This window comes from Bison bison, unplaced genomic scaffold, assembly GCF_000754665.1.
Source record: "Bison bison bison isolate TAMUID 2011002044 unplaced genomic scaffold, Bison_UMD1.0 scf7180017849896, whole genome shotgun sequence".
NCBI classification, from domain to species: domain Eukaryota; kingdom Metazoa; phylum Chordata; class Mammalia; order Artiodactyla; family Bovidae; genus Bison; species Bison bison.
This window is the reverse complement of record NW_011480469.1, coordinates 656,839-675,891: the sequence shown is the minus strand read 5'-3', so window position 1 is coordinate 675,891 and position 19,053 is coordinate 656,839. Positions and strand designations below refer to the sequence as shown.

At 40.6% G+C, this 19,053-nt stretch overlaps 1 protein-coding gene across 1 annotated transcript in view; it reads left to right on the top strand.

Annotated features, from left to right (window-relative positions):
• The window catches only part of SLCO5A1 (solute carrier organic anion transporter family, member 5A1), a 149,948-nt gene that overhangs the window by 58,855 nt on the left and 72,040 nt on the right, over positions 1-19,053 (top strand). The window contains exons 2-3 of the mRNA XM_010848201.1: positions 5,127-5,259; positions 12,500-12,717. Of these exons, the coding sequence (XP_010846503.1) occupies positions 5,127-5,259; positions 12,500-12,717 (351 nt within the window). The remainder of the gene's footprint in view (positions 1-5,126; positions 5,260-12,499; positions 12,718-19,053) is intronic.

Sequence of the window (19,053 nt, the reverse complement as noted above, 5' to 3'; positions counted from 1 at the left end):
CCCCCCCGAGGAAAGTGGAGGATAAATAAATTTTGCTCTTTCACAGAAGCAGGGGGAGTAGAGGTCTAACCTGAAGCAGTTTAACTCCGGCATCATGTTCCCAGCACTGGACTGACTTCAGTGCTTCCTGTGTGAATTATTTTGTATTTTAGGTCTTGGAGAAGTTTTAGAAATGCGTAGTTCTTGCTGACTCCCTCGAGGAACATCCAGCCTAGTTGGAAAGATAAAGAAGTGAGGCGTAGCAGTAATACACACCTGTTCCAGTGGCAGTACTAGGTAATAGTTGGTGTGACATCCAAGGACAGACATTTCTGGGGCTTCCAGAGGTCAGAGGGAAGGAGCCAGGCTTTGATAGATAGGGAGTGTAAGCACATGAGGGCCAGAGAGCTATAGTTAAGCGTTAGTCGCTCAGTTATGTCCCATTCTCTGCGACCCTGTGGACTGTAGCCTACCAGGCTCCTCTGCTCATGGAATTATCCAGGCCAGAATACTGGAGTAAGTAGCCATTCCTTCCTCCAGGGATTGAACCTGGGTCTCCTGCATTGCAGGTGGATTCTTTACAGTCTGACCACCAGAGAAGTGATAAATATCGTGTTCTGGAAAAAAGGACTAGGGAGTGACCATGCAGCCAGCACCAGGTAAGCAGAGATTCTGGGGACAGATCAAGTCTGAGGGGACATTGCTACATTGCTGGAAGACATCAACTCACAACTGGGCAATATGAGATGAAGACAGAGTCAGGAGAGAAATAATATCCAAACTATAGGAGACAGGTTAGGGGTCAGGTAGAACTGGTAGATGAGCAGTGAATAGATAGTAAGAGAAGAGAGGAACTCTATCATGACTTCAGGTGGTTCAGTATCTAAGTCCGTGACCAATGAACAAGTGATGGGGAAACTCTATGTCTTGGTAAGAAAGGGAGGTAGCTGATCCAGACCAAGGAGAAACCAGAGGCATGGGATAGGGAACAAGGGACATCGTCATTCTTTAGCCATGATATTGGTCTAAAATATAGTGTTTTAATGGAAAATTTGAGGTTTAGTGAGGCCAATAGATTAGGAGACAATTACCATTGAGAAGATAGTTTTCTACTCACAGTTACCAAGAAGGGGTGCACATGGGACTTCCCTAGTGGTCCAGTGGCTAAGACTCTGCTCTCCCAAGGCAAAGGTCCTGAGTTCCATCCCTAGTTGGGGAACTAGATTTTGCACACTGGAACAAAGAGTTTTCATGCTCCAACTAAAGATTCATTGTTGCCACAACGAAGATCAAAGATCCCGAATGTCACAGCTAAGACCCAGTGCTGCTGCTGCTGCTGCTAAGTCGCTTCAGTTGTGTCCGACTCTGTGTGACCCCATAGACGGCAGCCCACCAGGCTCCCCCGTCCCTGGGATTCTCCAGGCAAGAACACTGGAGTGGGTTGCCATTTCCTTCTCCAATGCATGAAAGTGAAAAGTGAAAGTGAAGTCGCTCAGTTGTGTCCAACTCTTAGCGAGCCCATGGACTGCAGCCGACCAGGCTCCTCTGTCCTTGGGATTTTCCAGGCAAGAGTACTGGCGTGGCGTGCCATTGCCTTCTCCAAAGACCCAGTGCAGCCAAATAAATAAACATTTAAAGAAAGAAGGTGTGCACGTGATGCCATAGGAACCGCATGAGGAAGCACCAGGGTCAGTTACGGGTAGAGAGAGGGAGGGATTGTGAGCTGGAGCCTTGATTGTGGTTTCCCCATAGAAGAATGAGTTAGGCAAGGTAAGCAGGTGTAGGATTGACTAGTCTGAATAACTTCAGAGGGCTCTGGGGTGTGGGCGCTGTCTGTCCCTACTTGTCTGGTATCTGAAGCAATTTTCCAGGTAAGTGATGATGGCCGCTTGGATCAGGGTGGAGGTAGGAAGCTGCATATTAGAACCGATTTGATGGTAGAACCAGCAGGATTTACTAATATAGATTCCAGCGGTGAGACAGAGACTAATGGTCCATGTAGACAGTATTTTACTGAAAAGTACACTGCGGGTAGGGCTTCCCAGGTGGTGCTAGTGGTAAAGAATCCACCTGCCAATGCAGGAGACGCAAGAGATGTGGGCCCAGACCCTGGGTTGGGAAGATCCTCTGGAGGAGGAAATGGCAACCCACTCCAGTATTCTTGCCTGGAGAATCCCGTGGACAGAGGAGCCGGGTAGGGTATGGTCCATGGGCCTGTAAAGAGTCGAACACAACTGACTAACTGAGCACATCCCAGGGTTATGTGCTTCATACCTCTTACTGAGTGACTAGAATGATTTATTTTACTAAATGGGATCATGTCAGTAAGTTATATGTACATATATACTTTTAGTGATATATATTTATAAATATATAAAAAGATATATCTATGTATACCATATAGTTATTTTATGATATGTATCAATAGTAAATGGAGAAGGCAATGGCACCCCACTCCAGTACTCTTAGCCTGGAAAATCCATGGACGGAAGAGCCTGGTAGGCTGTAGTCCATGGGGTCTCTAAGAGTCGGACACGACTGAGCGACTTCACTTTCACTTTTCACTTTCATGCATTGGAGAAGGAAATGGCAATCCACTCCAGTGTTCTTGCCTGGAGAATCCAGGGACGGGGAAGCCTGGTGGGCTGCCGTCTATGGGGTCACACAGAGTCGGACACGACTGAAGTGACTTAGCAGCAGTAGCATCAATAGTAAAGCAGAATATAGTCATATCTTTTTATGTGGAGTATATATATGTAATTCTGAGATTTTTTTCAGTCTTTTTTCAATTTATAAAATAAGGGCATGTTTCATCATATACAAATTTTTATATAAAGTGTATGCACAAAATAGATCATAATTTGAATGCATTATAAGAGTTCTTTGAAGGATCTCCATATTTACTTTTTTTAATTCAATAGTAATGTATTTTCTTTAAAAATTTTTATTGGAGTACAGTTGCTTTACAGTGTTGTTAGTTTCTACTGTACAGCAAAGTGAATCAGTTATACAATACATATATCCCCTCACTTTTGGATTTCCTTCCCATTTGGGTCACCACAGAGCACTGAGTAGAGTTCCCTGTGCTGTACAGTAGATACTCATTAGTTATCTGTTTATACATAGTATTGATGTGTATTTCTGTTAATGAGAGTGATTTGGACTTAACATTGTTTGCTATATAATAAAAGTGAATTTTTCTGATTCTATAGGTGAATTTTAAAAATCTTGATCTATATTTCCTAAAGAATTAGGGTTTCTTGGTGAACATTATTTAATTGGTTTTCCATTCACTGCTGATCGAATGGTCCTGCCAGCATAGAGTCTGCACATGGCTTCTTGCCACTTCAAGATGCTGCACGCAAGTGCCCCAGGCATCAACAGTGTGGTGGAAATACCCTTTTCCTCGTCTGTGTTTGTAAGGCAGTCTCTTTCACGGCAGAAGACTATTTTGGGGAGATGATTCATGTCACATTTTGGCCTCATTACAGTTTTGAGTTGTAAATGGCGCTGATTTGCCTAGAGGTGTAAACATAAATTTTATCTTCATATGCTTATGGGAATACCTGAATCGGAAAAAGTACTTGCTATTCTTAAGTTCTGTTTTAGGCTATAAACAGAGAGGTTAACAAGATATTTATCAAAATTCTAATTTTATTTTATGAAAAGCATACTTCCAAAAGAATGCCAATTACTTTCCTCTGTGCCTCCGCACTCCATTTCCAAACACAGATGGAGAAGTCTAAGAGCCTAATGTCTTATTGTTACAAGCAGATGATGCCGTAAGGTAGATAAACACTGTGCTTTTCTCTTTTGAAATGGTGAGAAAAGTGTGAGCAGGTGTTAAATTACCATCTGTAGCTATGAGTGACAGGAAGTATAAGATTATTCAATGCTTATTTAGGTGCAGCTGATAAAGTCAGGGTTTTGATTAGTTCAAATTTGCTTTCTGGTAAATAGGGACTATTTAAAGGATATGACAAATCACTTATTTATTCTTTGGTGAAAATGCATGATAGCAACAGAAAGGAGAAGCATGTGTCACCTGAGTTTGTGATCGTGCCTTATGCACAGGAGTATCTTAAAGGTGTTTATTGATTTGTCCCCAAATAACTGAGTTTCAACAGGGTAAACACATGTTTGGAGTGTGGCTAGATTTTTCTGTGACTTTCAAGGAATTTCATATTCTATCTCAAAATTTGAAAACTGGCAATATATTATTTATTTATCTTTGAAAATTTATGTACTGATGTATTGGCTGCAGAGAGAGGCATGTGAAATCTTAGTTCTCCAACCAGGGAGACTCATACTCAAACTCATAGCACCTGCATTGAGAGTCTTAACCACTGGACTGCCAGGGAAGTCTGCAGTGATTCATTATTTTTTAAAAATTTCAATAACAGCAGTGGGAACAATATAAAGACTTGACAATGTATTTGTTTTTGTTACTATTATTTTGCTATTAGCCCATTTTGGTGACCACATGTTTTTGGACGGAACGACGTTTCTGATCTACTGACAATAACCCCCTCTCCCCCTTTAGGTGTGCTTTAAAATTTTTTCTAATTCAACTGCGGGTTAGTGCTTTCTGACCTTCTCACTCATGCCGTTTAAGGAGATTTATTAACCTTTAGGTAAGATTCCTCAATTAACAATGAACCGAATGCATTGTGAGGCGTTCTCTGATTCTAAAGTGGTGACTTGAAAACATTAGTGGTTTGAGGGTGCTTGATTAAGCAGCTTTACCAGTTCAACTGAAACCAACTTCATGGCAAAATTGGTCTTCAGTTCCCTCAGCCCATTAGAATATTCTAGCTGGGATGAGTGACATTCCTTTTTTCCCTCTTTTCTTGAGGCTTACTCTGATAGCCTGTCTTGGCTATCCAGTAAACTACCTCAATAACTAGCACAGGTCTGTACTTTCAGAAGCAACCAAAGAAGTTCTGATGTACTAAGAGGACGATAGGCAACAGTTAAACAAAGGACATTGTTTAAAGCCCAATTTAGAGAACTCTCTAAAGTTCTCTGTTTTTGGAAATTGTTAACTGGATGTAACTGTGACGTAAGTGTGGTATGACTGAAATTAGACAACTACTGAAAGAGATAGCATGAGGTTATATTTCACATTTCCTTTTCTGTCTTCCCAGCCATCATGTATGTCATGGGAGCACTCGGTCCTGCAGTGGGATATTTACTAGGTGGACTTCTTATTGGTTTTTATGTTGATCCCAGAAATCCTATTCACCTTAACCAGGATGATCCTCGTTTCATTGGAAACTGGTAAGAATTGTTTACTGCATCTTTCATTTCATTTGGTATTATGATAATTAGAGTCATAGTCCCCTTGTAGTTAAAATAAGAATTTCCCAAAGAGGAAGATGAAAAATAGCTCAATGTCACCTAGAAGGTGGTGGTAAGCAGGATAATAATCTCCAAAGATATCTTTGTCCTAATTCCCAGATTTATGAATTTACCTTTACATGGCAAAGGGGACTTTTGCTGATGGAAGTTTAGGAACTTCAGATGGGGAGATTATCTGGGATGATCCAAGTGGGTCCAGTATAATCACAAGGGTCTTTATAAGGGAAAGAGAGAGGCAGGAGGGTCAGAGTGAGAGAAGGAGTTGTGATGATTGAAGCAGAGGTTGGAGTGATATGCTTTGACAATGGAGCAGGGGACCACAAGCCAAGGAATGCAGGTAGATTGCGAAGTTCGGAAGAGCAAGGAAGTAGGTTCCTTCGCAGAACCTCCAGAAGGAATTCAGCCACACCCATCTTTTATTGACACTCTTGCCCTCCAGGGGTTACAGCTTCCCAGGTGGTACTAGTGGTAAATAACCCACCTGCCAATGCAGGAGACATAAGAGACGGGGTTCCATCCTGACTCCAGAGCTCTCAGATGATGTATTTATGTTGTCTTAAGCCACGCAGTGTGTGGGGATTTGTTATCACAGCAATAGGAAACCAACACAGAGGAGCTGTGATCAACAGCTTAATCCACATTCTTTAGGATAGAGATGGCTGTTTTCTTCATAGCAGAGGGAAGGAAAAGGGGAATGTGGCTGTGTTGGGACTTCTCTGTGTACTTGAATTAGAACTTGCATTGTCTTTTCTGTGCCTTATAAAAAAATATTTTCTCCCCACTTATCGTATTTGTGTTTTGCTTTGTCCTCATCCACTGCCCAGAACTCTGTTTCCATTGTTCCACTCTTAGTGAGTGTTTTTGCTAAGGAATAGTTCATTTCCCTGGATGTGCTGAAGATGAATTACTCTCTCACTTGCATGCCTTTTTTGTTTAAATTAATTTTATTGGCATAGAGTCGCTTTGCAATGTTGTGTTAGTTTCTACTGCACAGCACAGTGAATCAGCCATACATGTACATATACCCCCTCCCTTCTGGTCGCTTGATAGCCTTTAATTGTCTTGCTAAATACGTAAGCTTTGGATTTTGTTTTTATATATTTTTTAAAAGTTGATATGTTGTGTTTTCATTTTTATCCAGTTCAAGATTATTATATTTTTTTTTCCGTTTTGGCCACTCGACAAGTAGAGATTGAACTCATGCCTCCTGTAGTGGACGCACGGAGTCTTAACCACTGGACCACCAGAGAAGTCCCTAAGTTGAGAGTTTAGCAAGAGAACTCCAACTTTGGATGATAGGTTATTTATTCATATATATCCAAGGGCTGCATTTGAATTCTTCCCAGTTCTGAACTTGAACATGGTATTTCTTCACAATTGCAAGCATTCAAAGTATTGGCATCCCAAATTTATTTAACATGGATTGGTACTGGGTATACATTGATAAGATATTTTCATTTTAGAATAGAGAATTTCATTATTAGAAACTAGTGTTGAGTAATTACTTCCTAAAGAGTTTCTTAGACTACTTGTGTTCTCTCTGTGTTTCATTTTATAATGAAATTCTTACGATAATAACTTCATAAGTTGAGCTATGTGGGAATAATGTTTAACACTATTTTCTAAGCAGTTAATAAATATTAATTAAATTATAGAACACTTGTTATTTTCATAAGTAAATAGTCTTTGAAGGTGGAAGTGTTAAGATATATAATAGATGAGTCTGTCCTGGTAGAATTTTCAAATCATACGAAAGGGAGTTCCCTTGTCAGCAGGAGGGGAATAACACAGGAATTTTATGTTCTTGGTCAACAGTAAAATTTTTGATCTCAATTACTATTTTCTTTGCAGTTCTGAAATAATTCAGAGTAAGAATTTTTTTAAAATTCTCAGAAAATTAGGTTATTAAAATGTATCTGTGACCATCCCATGTATAATCTGTGCTCTGTAAAGATGTCATGAGAAGAGCATGGCAAAAGGGAACAGCTGGAGGGAGAGAGAAAGACAAAGAGGGCCAGATCAGGGGCAGAGAGAAGGCAAGGAAGCAGGTGCTTTAGGATTATAAGTGCTTTATGCTGTTTTTGCTAAGTTTTCCAATGTGCATCAACCCAGTTGGTAGCAAAGTGAAGCAACTAAATGTAGACCCTTGGGTTTAAATCCCGGTCTGCCACCTAATAACTGTGTGACCTTAGGGAAGTTACTTAACTCCTCTGAGCCCCAAGTTTTTTTTTTCTTTAATCCACAAAATGGAAATAGTTGCTGTACCTACTTCATGGAGTTGTTGTGAGGAATAAATGAGTCTGTGTATGCGGAGCTCTAAGTGGTTCTCCCTACATAATGTGTGTTAGCTGTTATTCAGTCTTTTGACTTTAATCTGTGCTCAAGTAGTTTTATTCATTTTAATGACTTAAAATTAGTTCTACAAATGTTAAAAGTTGTCCATATAGAAATGTATACTAGGGTTTTCTTTTTTTTTTTTTTTTAGCATTCAGTCTTTTTTTAATCAAAGTATAGTTGATTTACAACGCTGTTAATTTCTGCTGTACAGCAAAGTGATTCGGTTATATATATATGTTTTTATATGCCTTCCATGATGATTTACCTCAGGATATTGAATACAGTTCTCTGTGGTATACAGTATGACTTTGAGGCTTACCCGTTATATATATACAATGGTTTGTATCTGCTAATCTCAGATTCCCAATCCATTCCTCCCTCACTGCCCCACCTTCCCTCACTTAGCAACCATGGGCGTGTTCTCTGTGTCTGGGTTTACATTCATTCTTTTTTTTTTTTTAAATTTTATTTTATTTTTAAACTTTACATAATTGTATTAGTTTTGCCAAATATCAAAATGAATCCGCCACAGGTATACATGCGTTCCCCATCCTGAACCCTCCTCCCTCCTCCCTCCCCATACCATCCCTCTGGGTCATCCCAGTGCACTAGCCCCAAGCATCCAGTATCGTGCATCGAACCTGGACTGGCAACTTGTTTCTTACATGATATTTTACATGTTTCAATGTCATTCTCCCAAATCTTCCCACCCTCTCCCTCTCCCACAGAGTCCATAAGACTGTTCTATATTCTATATTCTTTAAAAATGAATTTTGTCTGTTGAGTAGCCCTGTTTTTAACAGACTTCTAACCTTGAACAGACTTATTTGATACAACATTAGTTTTTATGATGCCCGATGGTGATGGCTTCCCAGGTGATTCTGGTAAAGTTCCTGTCTGCCAATGCAGGAGACACAAGAGACACAGATTCGATCCCTGGGTTGGGAAGATCCCCTGAAGAAGGAAATGGCAACCTACTCCAGTATTCTTGCCTGGGAAAACCCATGGACAGACGAGCCTGGAGGGCTACAGTTCATGGGGTGGTGAAAGAGTTGGATACGACTTAGTGACTAACAACAGCGCAATAATGATGACAGGTTTTTCGGTAAACATATGCTGGAAAAGAGAAGGAAGGAGTAAGTGAATAATGCTAATATTAGTTGGGTGCTCACTATGTGTCAAACATTACATTAAAACCTTTACCAACATTTTTTTTTTTTTTTTCTTTACCAACATTTTCACTGAAGCATTATAACAACCACATGTCATCACTAAGAATTTGCCCATTTTGCAGGTGAGGAAATTGATGGTTGGCAATTTTGATCATCTTGCCTAAAGTCTGAGAGTCAGTGAGAGATGGATAAGAAACTGAGTCCAGGGTGGAGGTTTTAGTCAGTGTACTTAACTGTCCTCCCTTCATGAAGAGTCTCTGGGTAATGACTCATGAAAGGGGTCCTGGCTTTTCCATTTTAGCTCTTACTGATGCATCTGTTTCTGACATATAATGCACTCTTCCTTACCTTACCCAGCTTTTCTCAGAGTCCTCTTTGGCACCACCTACCATATGTTCATTTCGATGTTACTGGAGACCAGTTTGCTCTGCTTAGAAATGTCCCTAAACCTTTTTTATTATTTTTGTTCATTTACTGCAATTCTTCCCCTTCTTCTGTTATTTATTCTCCCTTCGGAGTCTTCTGAGTATCTTTAATGTTTGCATGTAATTTTAAGTCAGTGGCTTTGGCTGGAGGTGGGGCCCTAAGTACAGGTGTAAATAAAAAAACAGTACTAGCTACCATGAAATTATTGTTGTTTGTGTGGGGCAGGCTGTGGGACTCAGTGGTCAAGGATCTGCCTACCAATGTAGGAGATGCAAGAGATGCAGGTTTGATCTCTGGGTTGGGAAGATCCCCTGGAGAATAAAATGGCTATCTGCTCCAGTATTCTTGCCTGGAGAATCCCATGGATAGAGAAGCCTGGCAGGTTATAGTCCATGGGGTTGTAGAGAGTAGGACACGATTGAGCAGCAGCATACTTTGTCTTCTTAATTTTGATTGTTTCCCCCAAAGTTATTATTTCCTCCCTTTCAGATGAGAAAGCCTGTTCAGAGAAGCAAGCTAATTTCTACAGAATCTTAGGGCTAGTAAGTGGTGAAGACTAGATAAACTCCGGGTCTTCCTGAAGCTATAGCTCAAGAATGGCCCCTCACACTCTGCTGCCTGGCCTCTTCTGGAAATAGTGTGAGAGGTCCAGGGAGCTAAGGAGTTCAGGGGACTTGAATGCAGAGTTTGCAGAAAGAAATTCAAGGAAGTTAAAGGCAGGGCTGGGTTAGGAAAGACCTTGTAGGCAGCCAAGTACAAAAAGGGCCAGATATTTTCATAGCTATGTTCCCTGCAGATAGATGACTCTCTTTTTTAAAAAAACGACCCTCATTCAGTTTATTTATTTAGGAAATGTTTTGAGTACCTAACCTGTGTTAGGCCCTGGGTTCATGATTATATTTGACTCATTGAGATTGCTGGAAGCCTGCTTTGAGACGTCTTCTCAAAATGAAATCCTTTTCTGATTGTTTTAATATCTTAATTGGATACAACGTTAAGTATCTTTGAAAATAGCACACTGGATTTTTAATGACTGGTTCTAGGAACGATTCTCTCAGCTAAGCTATGACCTTTAGCAGCTGATAACAGCATTTTAATAGAAATACTTGCTTTTCTAATTAATTAGAAAAAATTTTAATTAATTTTTTTGGCTGCACCTAGTAGCACACATGGGGAGAAGACAATGGCAGCCCACTCCAGTAGTCTTGCCTGGCAAGCCCATGGACTGAGGAGCCTGGTAGGCTGCAGTCCATTGGGTCGCTAAGAGTCGGACACGACTGAGCGACTTCACTTTTACTTTTCACTTTCATGCATTGGAGAAGGAAATGCAAACCCACTCCAGTGTTTTTGCCTGGAGAATCCCAGGGACAGCGGAGCCTGGTGGGCTGCCGTCTATGGGGTTGCACAGAGTCGGACACGACTGAAGCGACTTAGCAGTAGCAGTAGCACACGGCATCTTAGTTCCCTGACTGGGGATCGAACTCATGACCCCTGTTGTGGAAGAGCAGAGTCTTAACCACTGCACCACCAGAGAAGTCCTGAAACATTTACTTTTTACAAATGAGTTTTTGCTTTGCAGTTGATCTATACGCTGACTGGGTTGTATTCCACATGAAGGCTTAGAATGCTGGTTGCATTCTGATAACAACTGATGGAATGTGTTGATACAGAGGCCAGAATCTGAGTGTTTATGAACTTGGAAGTTTTGAGGACAGAGTTTGAAGTTGAGGAATCCTAGTTGGACAATTTGTGACCCTATTAGGCAAGACCAGGGACCTCTATTTGTTAAGAAAAGATTGAAAGGAGACTGCAAAATTGCCCTTGGGGAATTATGCAGGCAAGAAGTCCCCAGGCCTTAACACATGCTCTAAAGAGGACTAGAATTTGAGGTCTATTCTGCGTTTGCTTCCTAGTCTCAGCAGCATGGCAACTTCAGATGAGTTTAAAGACAGAATCTTGATTCTGTGGAAACTCAAGTTTCACTTCTCCTAGGAAGCTTTCTGACACATTGATTTCCTTTCTGAATTTTTATAGCATTCAATATCTTCCCAGCACAGGGATCAAATCTGGGTCTCCTGCATTGCAGGCAGATTCTTTACTGTCTGAGCCACCAGGGAAGCCCTTCTATACCACGTGATCTAACAATTATGTACATTCTTGCATTGTGGGGGATTGTTAGGAATTGTTTCTTGTATCTTTAGCTCTTTACAAACAGGTTGTAAGTTCTTGAATGCGAAGATAGAGTGTATATCTTTGTCTCTCTCTTTTTTTTTTTTCCTGGCCACATGATGAGTTGAGTGGCATGTGGGATCTTATCCCTGAGCAGGGATTGAGCTGGGAGCACAGAGTCTTAACCACTGGATTTCTGGGGAAGGCCCCAGGTGTAAATGCCTTTATCCCTACTCATTCTTGGTTAAGTTTTGGGAAGCCCAGCTAAGAAGGGTTAATACATTTTTAAGTGCTTGCAGAAAAATATTTGAATGCCATCAGCAATTTGAAAAACATTTCACACCAGGTATTTGGTTTTTTTTCTTTAAAAAAGTGTCTGTATGGGTCCATAAAGCATGATATAGACTCTATATTATTTTTCTATTAAATTTATGGGATATTGACTCAATTCTGACACACACACACACATTCACACGCACACGCACACACACACACACCCCCCCGTGCGTGCTCAGTCGTGTCTAATTCTTTTTGACTTTACGGACTGTAGCCCATCAGGCTCCTCTGTCCATGGGATTTTCCAGGCAAGAGTACTGGAGTGGGTTGCCATTGTCTCCTCCAGGGGAATCTTCATGACCTAAGGATTGAACCTGTGTCTCCTGCATTGTCAGGAGGATTCTTTATCACAGTGCCACCTGGGAAGCCCTTATGGGCTATTGATTTATTATAAAATGCGCATTGTAGTAGGACTAACAATGTTCATTAGCAGAACTGACACATGTGTGCTCAAAAATACTTGAATGAAATTCTAGTCAGGCTGGTGATTCTAATAATTATAATACTAGTATGATTACTGAGTACAGTTCTCATTTATACCATGGAAAGGGAGGATTCTTGTATTTTCTTAGGTTGTCTAACTTCTTAGTGCCATACACCTGATGAAGGTAAAACGTGTTCTCTGGAGAAATTTGTCATCCCACATTTCTACTTTGCTAACTTGTTCTCACTCGTAATATAAAAGCCATAAATGCTGTTCACATCTCCCAATTTTTTAGGTGGAGTGGATTCCTCCTTTGTGCCATTGCAATGTTTCTTGTGATATTCCCAATGTTTACTTTTCCAAAAAAGCTTCCGCCTCGACACAAGAAAAAGAGAAAGAAAAAATATTCCACGGATGCTTCTGGTGATGATGACGTTATGAAGGAGAAACCAGACAGTTGTGAACAAGTGGACAAAAAAGTTTCTCCTATAGGATTTGGGAAGGATGTCAGAGGTAAAGTATACCTTCTGAATAAGTACATGCATGGTGCTTCATATCAGTGCTACTCAAAGTGTGGTCCCCGGCCCCTGCTGTCTAATGGCAGTTCCTGGTCTGTGACAGGGTAAGGGCTGAAGTTGAGAGTCAGTGTTGAAAACATAAAAAAAAAAAGTTTCAATGGGATAATTTTGTCTGTCGACTCTAATAACAGTAATAAACTGGGCTCACATTTTGTATGTTTTACAAAATTGATTTTCTAATGATTCATCTTTGTTATAACTTGCAAAAGTATCAGTAACAGTAGACTGGACATAATCTAAAAATGGTCCTTCCTCACAGATAGTTTGAGAAGCACTGATTGAATTCTAAAGGTGAAGACTTCATATTGGAATGAGAGATGTCTGATTTTTAAAATAATCGTTGCCTCATACGATGGATAGTTTGTCTCCAGGAACCATGGGTTTGGTAGTGTGTCCTGATCCTTAAAGAAATACAAAACTCACCCTTAGGAAGGGATCTCGTTCAGCAGTGACTTGGTCAAAGCCTCTAAGTGACCATGGAGAAGGACATCCAGGGCATGGGTCTCAAAACCCATCAGAAAAACATCCAGAGAGTTTTCAGTGATGTGTACTGGTCTGTGTTTTCATTTTATTTCTCTTAAAAACAATCACTTTATTAAATCCAGATTAGGCAATCGCAAATCTAAACAACTTAATCTTTACCAGGCCATTTTTGTTCCATAGTCAATACCTCTCTTGAGTGACAATAAATCCCTTTAATCCAGGAAACCTATAATGCCACATTCCCATTAGTTCCTGCCTATTTCCTGAATTCTCTGAATTAAAGTTTTTAAAATTAGGAAGCATAATATAAATCAAGTGGTTACATCAGTTAAGGTTGTTTTAGGTAAAATTCACTCAGGCCCATTCTCATCTCGTTTTGACTACGTGCACAGTAAAGGTAAAGAGGATCCTTTCAGGCCTAGAGGGAAGTTACTAATACATTATGGAACTGTGCCTGCAGCCTAATAGATTGGATTATTTTTAAAGACTATTTTGTTCAAAGCAGTGAAGTGACATTTCATTGGAAATGCTTCTTCCCAGTTAAGTTTTAGATTTACCTTCCCCGTTCCCTCCCCATTAATTTGGGACAGTGTTTACTTTTGGAAATGCCAAAATTACCTCCTCTGCTCTCATAATATAAAATATTCTCTGGATGGTAGTCAAGTAGAGCCTGGGCTCTTACCCCATGGACCACTTCACCATTTTTCATGGACATACGATGGACCATAATAAGGGAATGAATTAAAAAAAAAAAATAACTCAGTTGAGAACAAAGTTGATGTTAGAGAATTTACAACATAGAAATAGACTAAGGGTCTCAATTTAAGGAGAATATAAAGTTGATGCCAGAGGAGAAATAAAGGCTAGAGCTGAAGTTGTCTATTTTATGGCTTAGAGGTAGATGGCTAGAATGTGAAATATATGCTGTGTTGGATAGCAGAGAAAAGGGAGAGAGAAGACTGGTAGGAAACACCAATAGCAGAGGCAACTGTTGATGGAGTTCTTTGGAGGAGGCTGGGTGGACAGTGCTTTCATGAGCCAGCTGTCCTCCGGGTGCTTCCCATTTTCAAGGTGAGGACTGCCATGGCCAGGACCTTCTGAAGGTCTGAGTGTCTTCTTGGCCTGAAGGTCTTCTCTTAGGCTGTGGACTGCTTGGCTCCTGCTTGAGGCAGGCTTCAGGTGCCAAGGAATTAACACTCTGGCCTCCCACCCCTAACAGCAGTCTTAGCCAATGGCTGGTAAGCATCCCAGCTCTGTCCCCTCATGGTGAGACAATCTGTTGTAAGCTGCCCAGTCCTGTGCATCACATCTATACTCCCCATCCAGTGCTTCTCAAACCCCCCAAATAAATGACTTGGACTTGGATCCTTGACTCAGGACCTGCTTCTGGGGCAAAGCTCACTTTGGCAGGCAGATTCACAGTGATAAAAGCTGTCATGGGATTTTAAAATTATTTTTCAGAATTGAATCTATCTACTCTTATGTTAAATGTCTTCTTGTACTGCTAGGGAGTGTTCTCCATCTTTTCTGTATTCAATTTAATGGTTCAAGGTATTTTCTTTTAGAGTAAAGATTAAGAAGAGTCTTTTGACAGTGATGGGTAGTTGGTTTATAAACTCCATTTTTATTCTGATTTTCTTGTAGATGTTTCTGATAAATTTCCAACTTTTTTACTCTATGCCTTAATTGTGATGAGTGATCTTTGGCAGTGAACCTTCTGGTTAGAACACAGAGCTGGCTTATTTTATTTATTTCTACTTGCACTGGACTCTCTAAATGTATCTAGACTGGCACTTCCGGAAACATGTTCTCCTGTTAGAAAGGAATCCTGTTTAAATGAGATTATAAAGTGACAATGTTCTGCTAAAAATTATTCAAGTGATGTTGATGATATTGGAATAATGTTCAAATACAGTATTTAAAATTATATATATCTTTTGCACATTTTATTTCTAATAGCTATCACCTATAGGAAATGACAGTGTAATATTTCATCTGATTTTCAAAAGACTCAATTACATCTCTGAGAATCATTCTACTACAGACAAAATTTGTATTACAAAGCTGAGATACACTAGGTCTTTTTTTTTTAATTTTAAATATCTATTTAATACACACTTTGCAGTTTTACACTTGACCAACTGACATATAAAAATTATAACACAAGTTTTTCCATGTATAATTCTTTTTTTCAGGATTTTTTTTCTTACTCATGTCTGTTACTATTTAGGTCTTGAATGAAAGATTGATTGCTAAGATTCCATTTTGAGTTAAACCACAGTGTGATTCCCAGATCTTTTTTCTTGTCCTGTTTTTTGGAGTAAGGCTCCTTTTATCCTTTATATTTGAAATTCATACATCAATATTAGTTTCTTCAAAGAGAAGGTATAAAGAGTGGCCAAGTTGGTATTTTTTGGTTCCTAAAATCAAAAATGATTTAAACCATATAGGATAGTGCTCTTTGAAAAGCTTTATTGCAGAGAATGCAAGAAGAAAATGCACTTCGCTTTCCACCCACTGCCTCCACATTTTAATGATAGACACGGGGAAAATCTGACTCAGTGTTTCTAGGTTCTTATTATAAATTATGCAGGAATAAAACTGTTTTAAAACAACCACAAAGGAGAAAGTAAGAGTTTTTAGTGGATCTGCAGCACCTTCCCATAAAGAGATTAGCACTGATGGCTTCGACATCTTACCATAAAAATAAACAGTTAAAATATTTAAGTGGATCAATTTTTCTGAGGCTTGGGGTCTGGTATTTTAAAAGCCTTCCAAATTTAACTGGTTTTCTTCTTATTCTTAAGCAGAAAATGTTTGGTGGCAGTTAATCATAAGAAAATGTTTATTTTTGTGTTCACTTTTAACTTCTAAGCTTAATTGCTTAGCATTATTACATAGCATAAAGCATGACAGATTTTTGTGGCTTCTCTGGTGGCTCAGACAGTAAAAAATCTGCCTGCCAATGCAGGAGATGTGGGTTTGATCCCTGAGTTGGGAAGATCCCCTGGAGAAGTGACATATCAGTAATCTTGTCTGGAGAATTCCATGGACAGAGGAACCTGGTGGGCTACAGTCCATGGGGTCACAAAGAGTCGGACACGACTGAGTGACTGACACTTTCACTTTTCACTTTCACATGACAGACTTGCTCTGCTAGACTTTTGTTTGTATTGGAATAGAATATATTATAATCCTAACTAAGTCAAATGGTTACTCTGAGGTGATGCATTGATTCGAAGAGGCCACTGACCCTCTTGTGCTATTGGTGGGAATGTAAATTGATACAGCCACTATAGAAGACAGTATGGAGCTTCCTTAAAAACCTAGGAATAAAGCTACCATATGACCCAGCAATCCCACTACTAGGCTTATACCCTGAGGAAACCAAAATTGAAAAAGACACATGTACCCCAGTATTCATTGTAGCACTATGTGCAATAGCTAGGTCATGGAAGCAACCTAGATGTCCCTCAACAGATGAATGGATAGAGAAGCTGTGGTACATATACACAATGGGATATTACTCAGCCATAAAAGGAACACATTTAAATCAGTTCTAATGAGGTGGATGAACCTAGAGTCTATTATACAGAGTGAAGTAAGCCAAAAGAAAAAAAAATAACATATATTTATGCATATATATGGAATCTAGAAAGATGGTACTGATGAATCTATTTGCAGGGCAGTAATGGAGAAGGCAATGGCACCCCACTCCCGTACTCTTGCCTGGAAAATCCCATGGATGGAGGAGCCTGGTGGGCTGCAGTCTATGGGGTCGCTCAGAGTCGGACATGACTGAAGCGACTTAGCAGCAATGGAGATGCAGACATAGAGAATGGATTTGTGAACACAGTGGGGGAAGGAGAGGGAGGGATGAATAGAGAGAGTGGCATAGAAAGTATACCTTACTGCATGTTAAATAGCTAGCCAATAGGAATTTACTGTATGACTCAGGGAACTCAAACTGGGGCTCTGAAACAACCTAGAAGGATGGGAGGTAGCAGGGACATTCAAGAGGGTGGGGACATATGTGTACCTATGACTGGTTCATGTTGATGTATGGCAGAAACCAATGCAATATTGTAAACCAATTATCCTTCAACTAAAATAAAATTTAAAAAACAGAGGCCATTGGAAGTCAAAGAATTTTGATCACTAGAAGGTTATGTTGTCATCGTTTAATTCAATGACTGCTTATTCTGTTAAAGCTGCTGCACTCCAAGCTATGGCAGATTAGAAGATGAGTCAGCCATGATTTTCCCTCATAGAGCTTGTAGTCCACTGAGGGAGACAGGATGAGTACAGATGGAAATATACTAATGACCAAAAAAAGAAGATAGACACCATGGTGTGAAGGTCACAGACAGGCGAGGGAGTGTCTAGTTGAGGGGCCAGGGAAAGTTTCATGGAGAAGGTGAGATTTATCTTTCCTGGAAAACTGGAAGGATGTCGGTAGGTGGATGTGGGATGGTGTGAGTGTTCCAGGAAGAGACAGTAAAGGCAAGAAGATCAGATGTGTAGATGCATTTGAAAATGCTGAGCAAGTGCATTGTGGTTGGTGTGTTGGCTGTACATGACGGAGCCCTGGGGGATGAAGTTGGGAAGGTCAGTTAGAGCCATCTTGTGTGTAGAGAGCTAAAGTTCTAGCTTTAATGAAACTCGTCTCGATTGAGTAGTGGAGAGGTTTGAGCAGCCTTTGGCAGGCCTTCCATTGCTGCTGCTGCTGCTAAGTCGCTTCAGTCGTGTCCGACTCTGTGCGACCCCATAGACAGAAGCCCACCAGGCTCCTCTGTCCCTGGGATTCTCCAGGCAAGAACACTGGAGTGGGTTGCCATTTCCTTCTCCAATGCATGAAAGTGAAAAGAGAAAGAGAAGTCGCTTGGTCGTGTCCGACTCCTAGCGACCCCATGGACTGCAGCCCACCAGGCTCCTCCATCCATGGGATTTTCCAGGCAAGAGTACTGGAGTGGGGGTGCCATTGCCTTCTCCGAGGCCCTCCATTAGGTCCTGTTAAATTAGGGAGAGAAGGGAGTGGAGTGGAAGGAGGGGGACAAGGTAGAAAGCTATGGACAGAGCTCCAGAGAGGTGATGGTGGTTTTGCCTAGTAGAGATGGAAAGGACAGCAGCCTGCTAAACTAAGTTTTTCTTTGTTGGTGTTTGTTTGTTTGTTGGCCTCACCGCATGACATGCAGGATCAGGGATTGAACCCATGCCCCCTGCAGTGGAAGCCCAAAGCCCTAACTATTGGACCACCAGGGAATTTCCTCCTTGTCCCCTTTCAGTTGTTTGCAACTCTGCAGTCAAAAGGATCCTGTTAAAGTGCCGCTCCTGGGCTCCAAGCTTCTGTGGTTTCCCAATCTAACCCCTGGGTACCTGCTTGGGGCCATTTCTTTCCTGCAGTTGGATTCTGCTTCAACCCTATCGGGCTCATCACTGTTGCTCGAGTATACCAAGCACACGCTCACCTCTGGGCAGCTGTTCTTGCCGTTCCTGTGCTGGGAGTTTTCTCCATAAGGCCCCTCACTTCCTTCAGGGTATTACTCAAACAATCCCTTTCTAATGAAGCCTTACCCAGCCACCCTATTTAAAAATTTCTACCTTTTCCTCCAAAGCTTCTTACCTCTTTCTTTCCTTAATTTTTCTCCTTAGCACTGATCACTTATCTAACATACTCTATGTTTTACTTATTGATCATCTTGGTAAGCTCCACAAAGGCAAGGTTTTCTTTTTTTTTTAATTGGTCCATCATGTTCTCTGATGAATTCCCACTGTCTAGTAGATACTC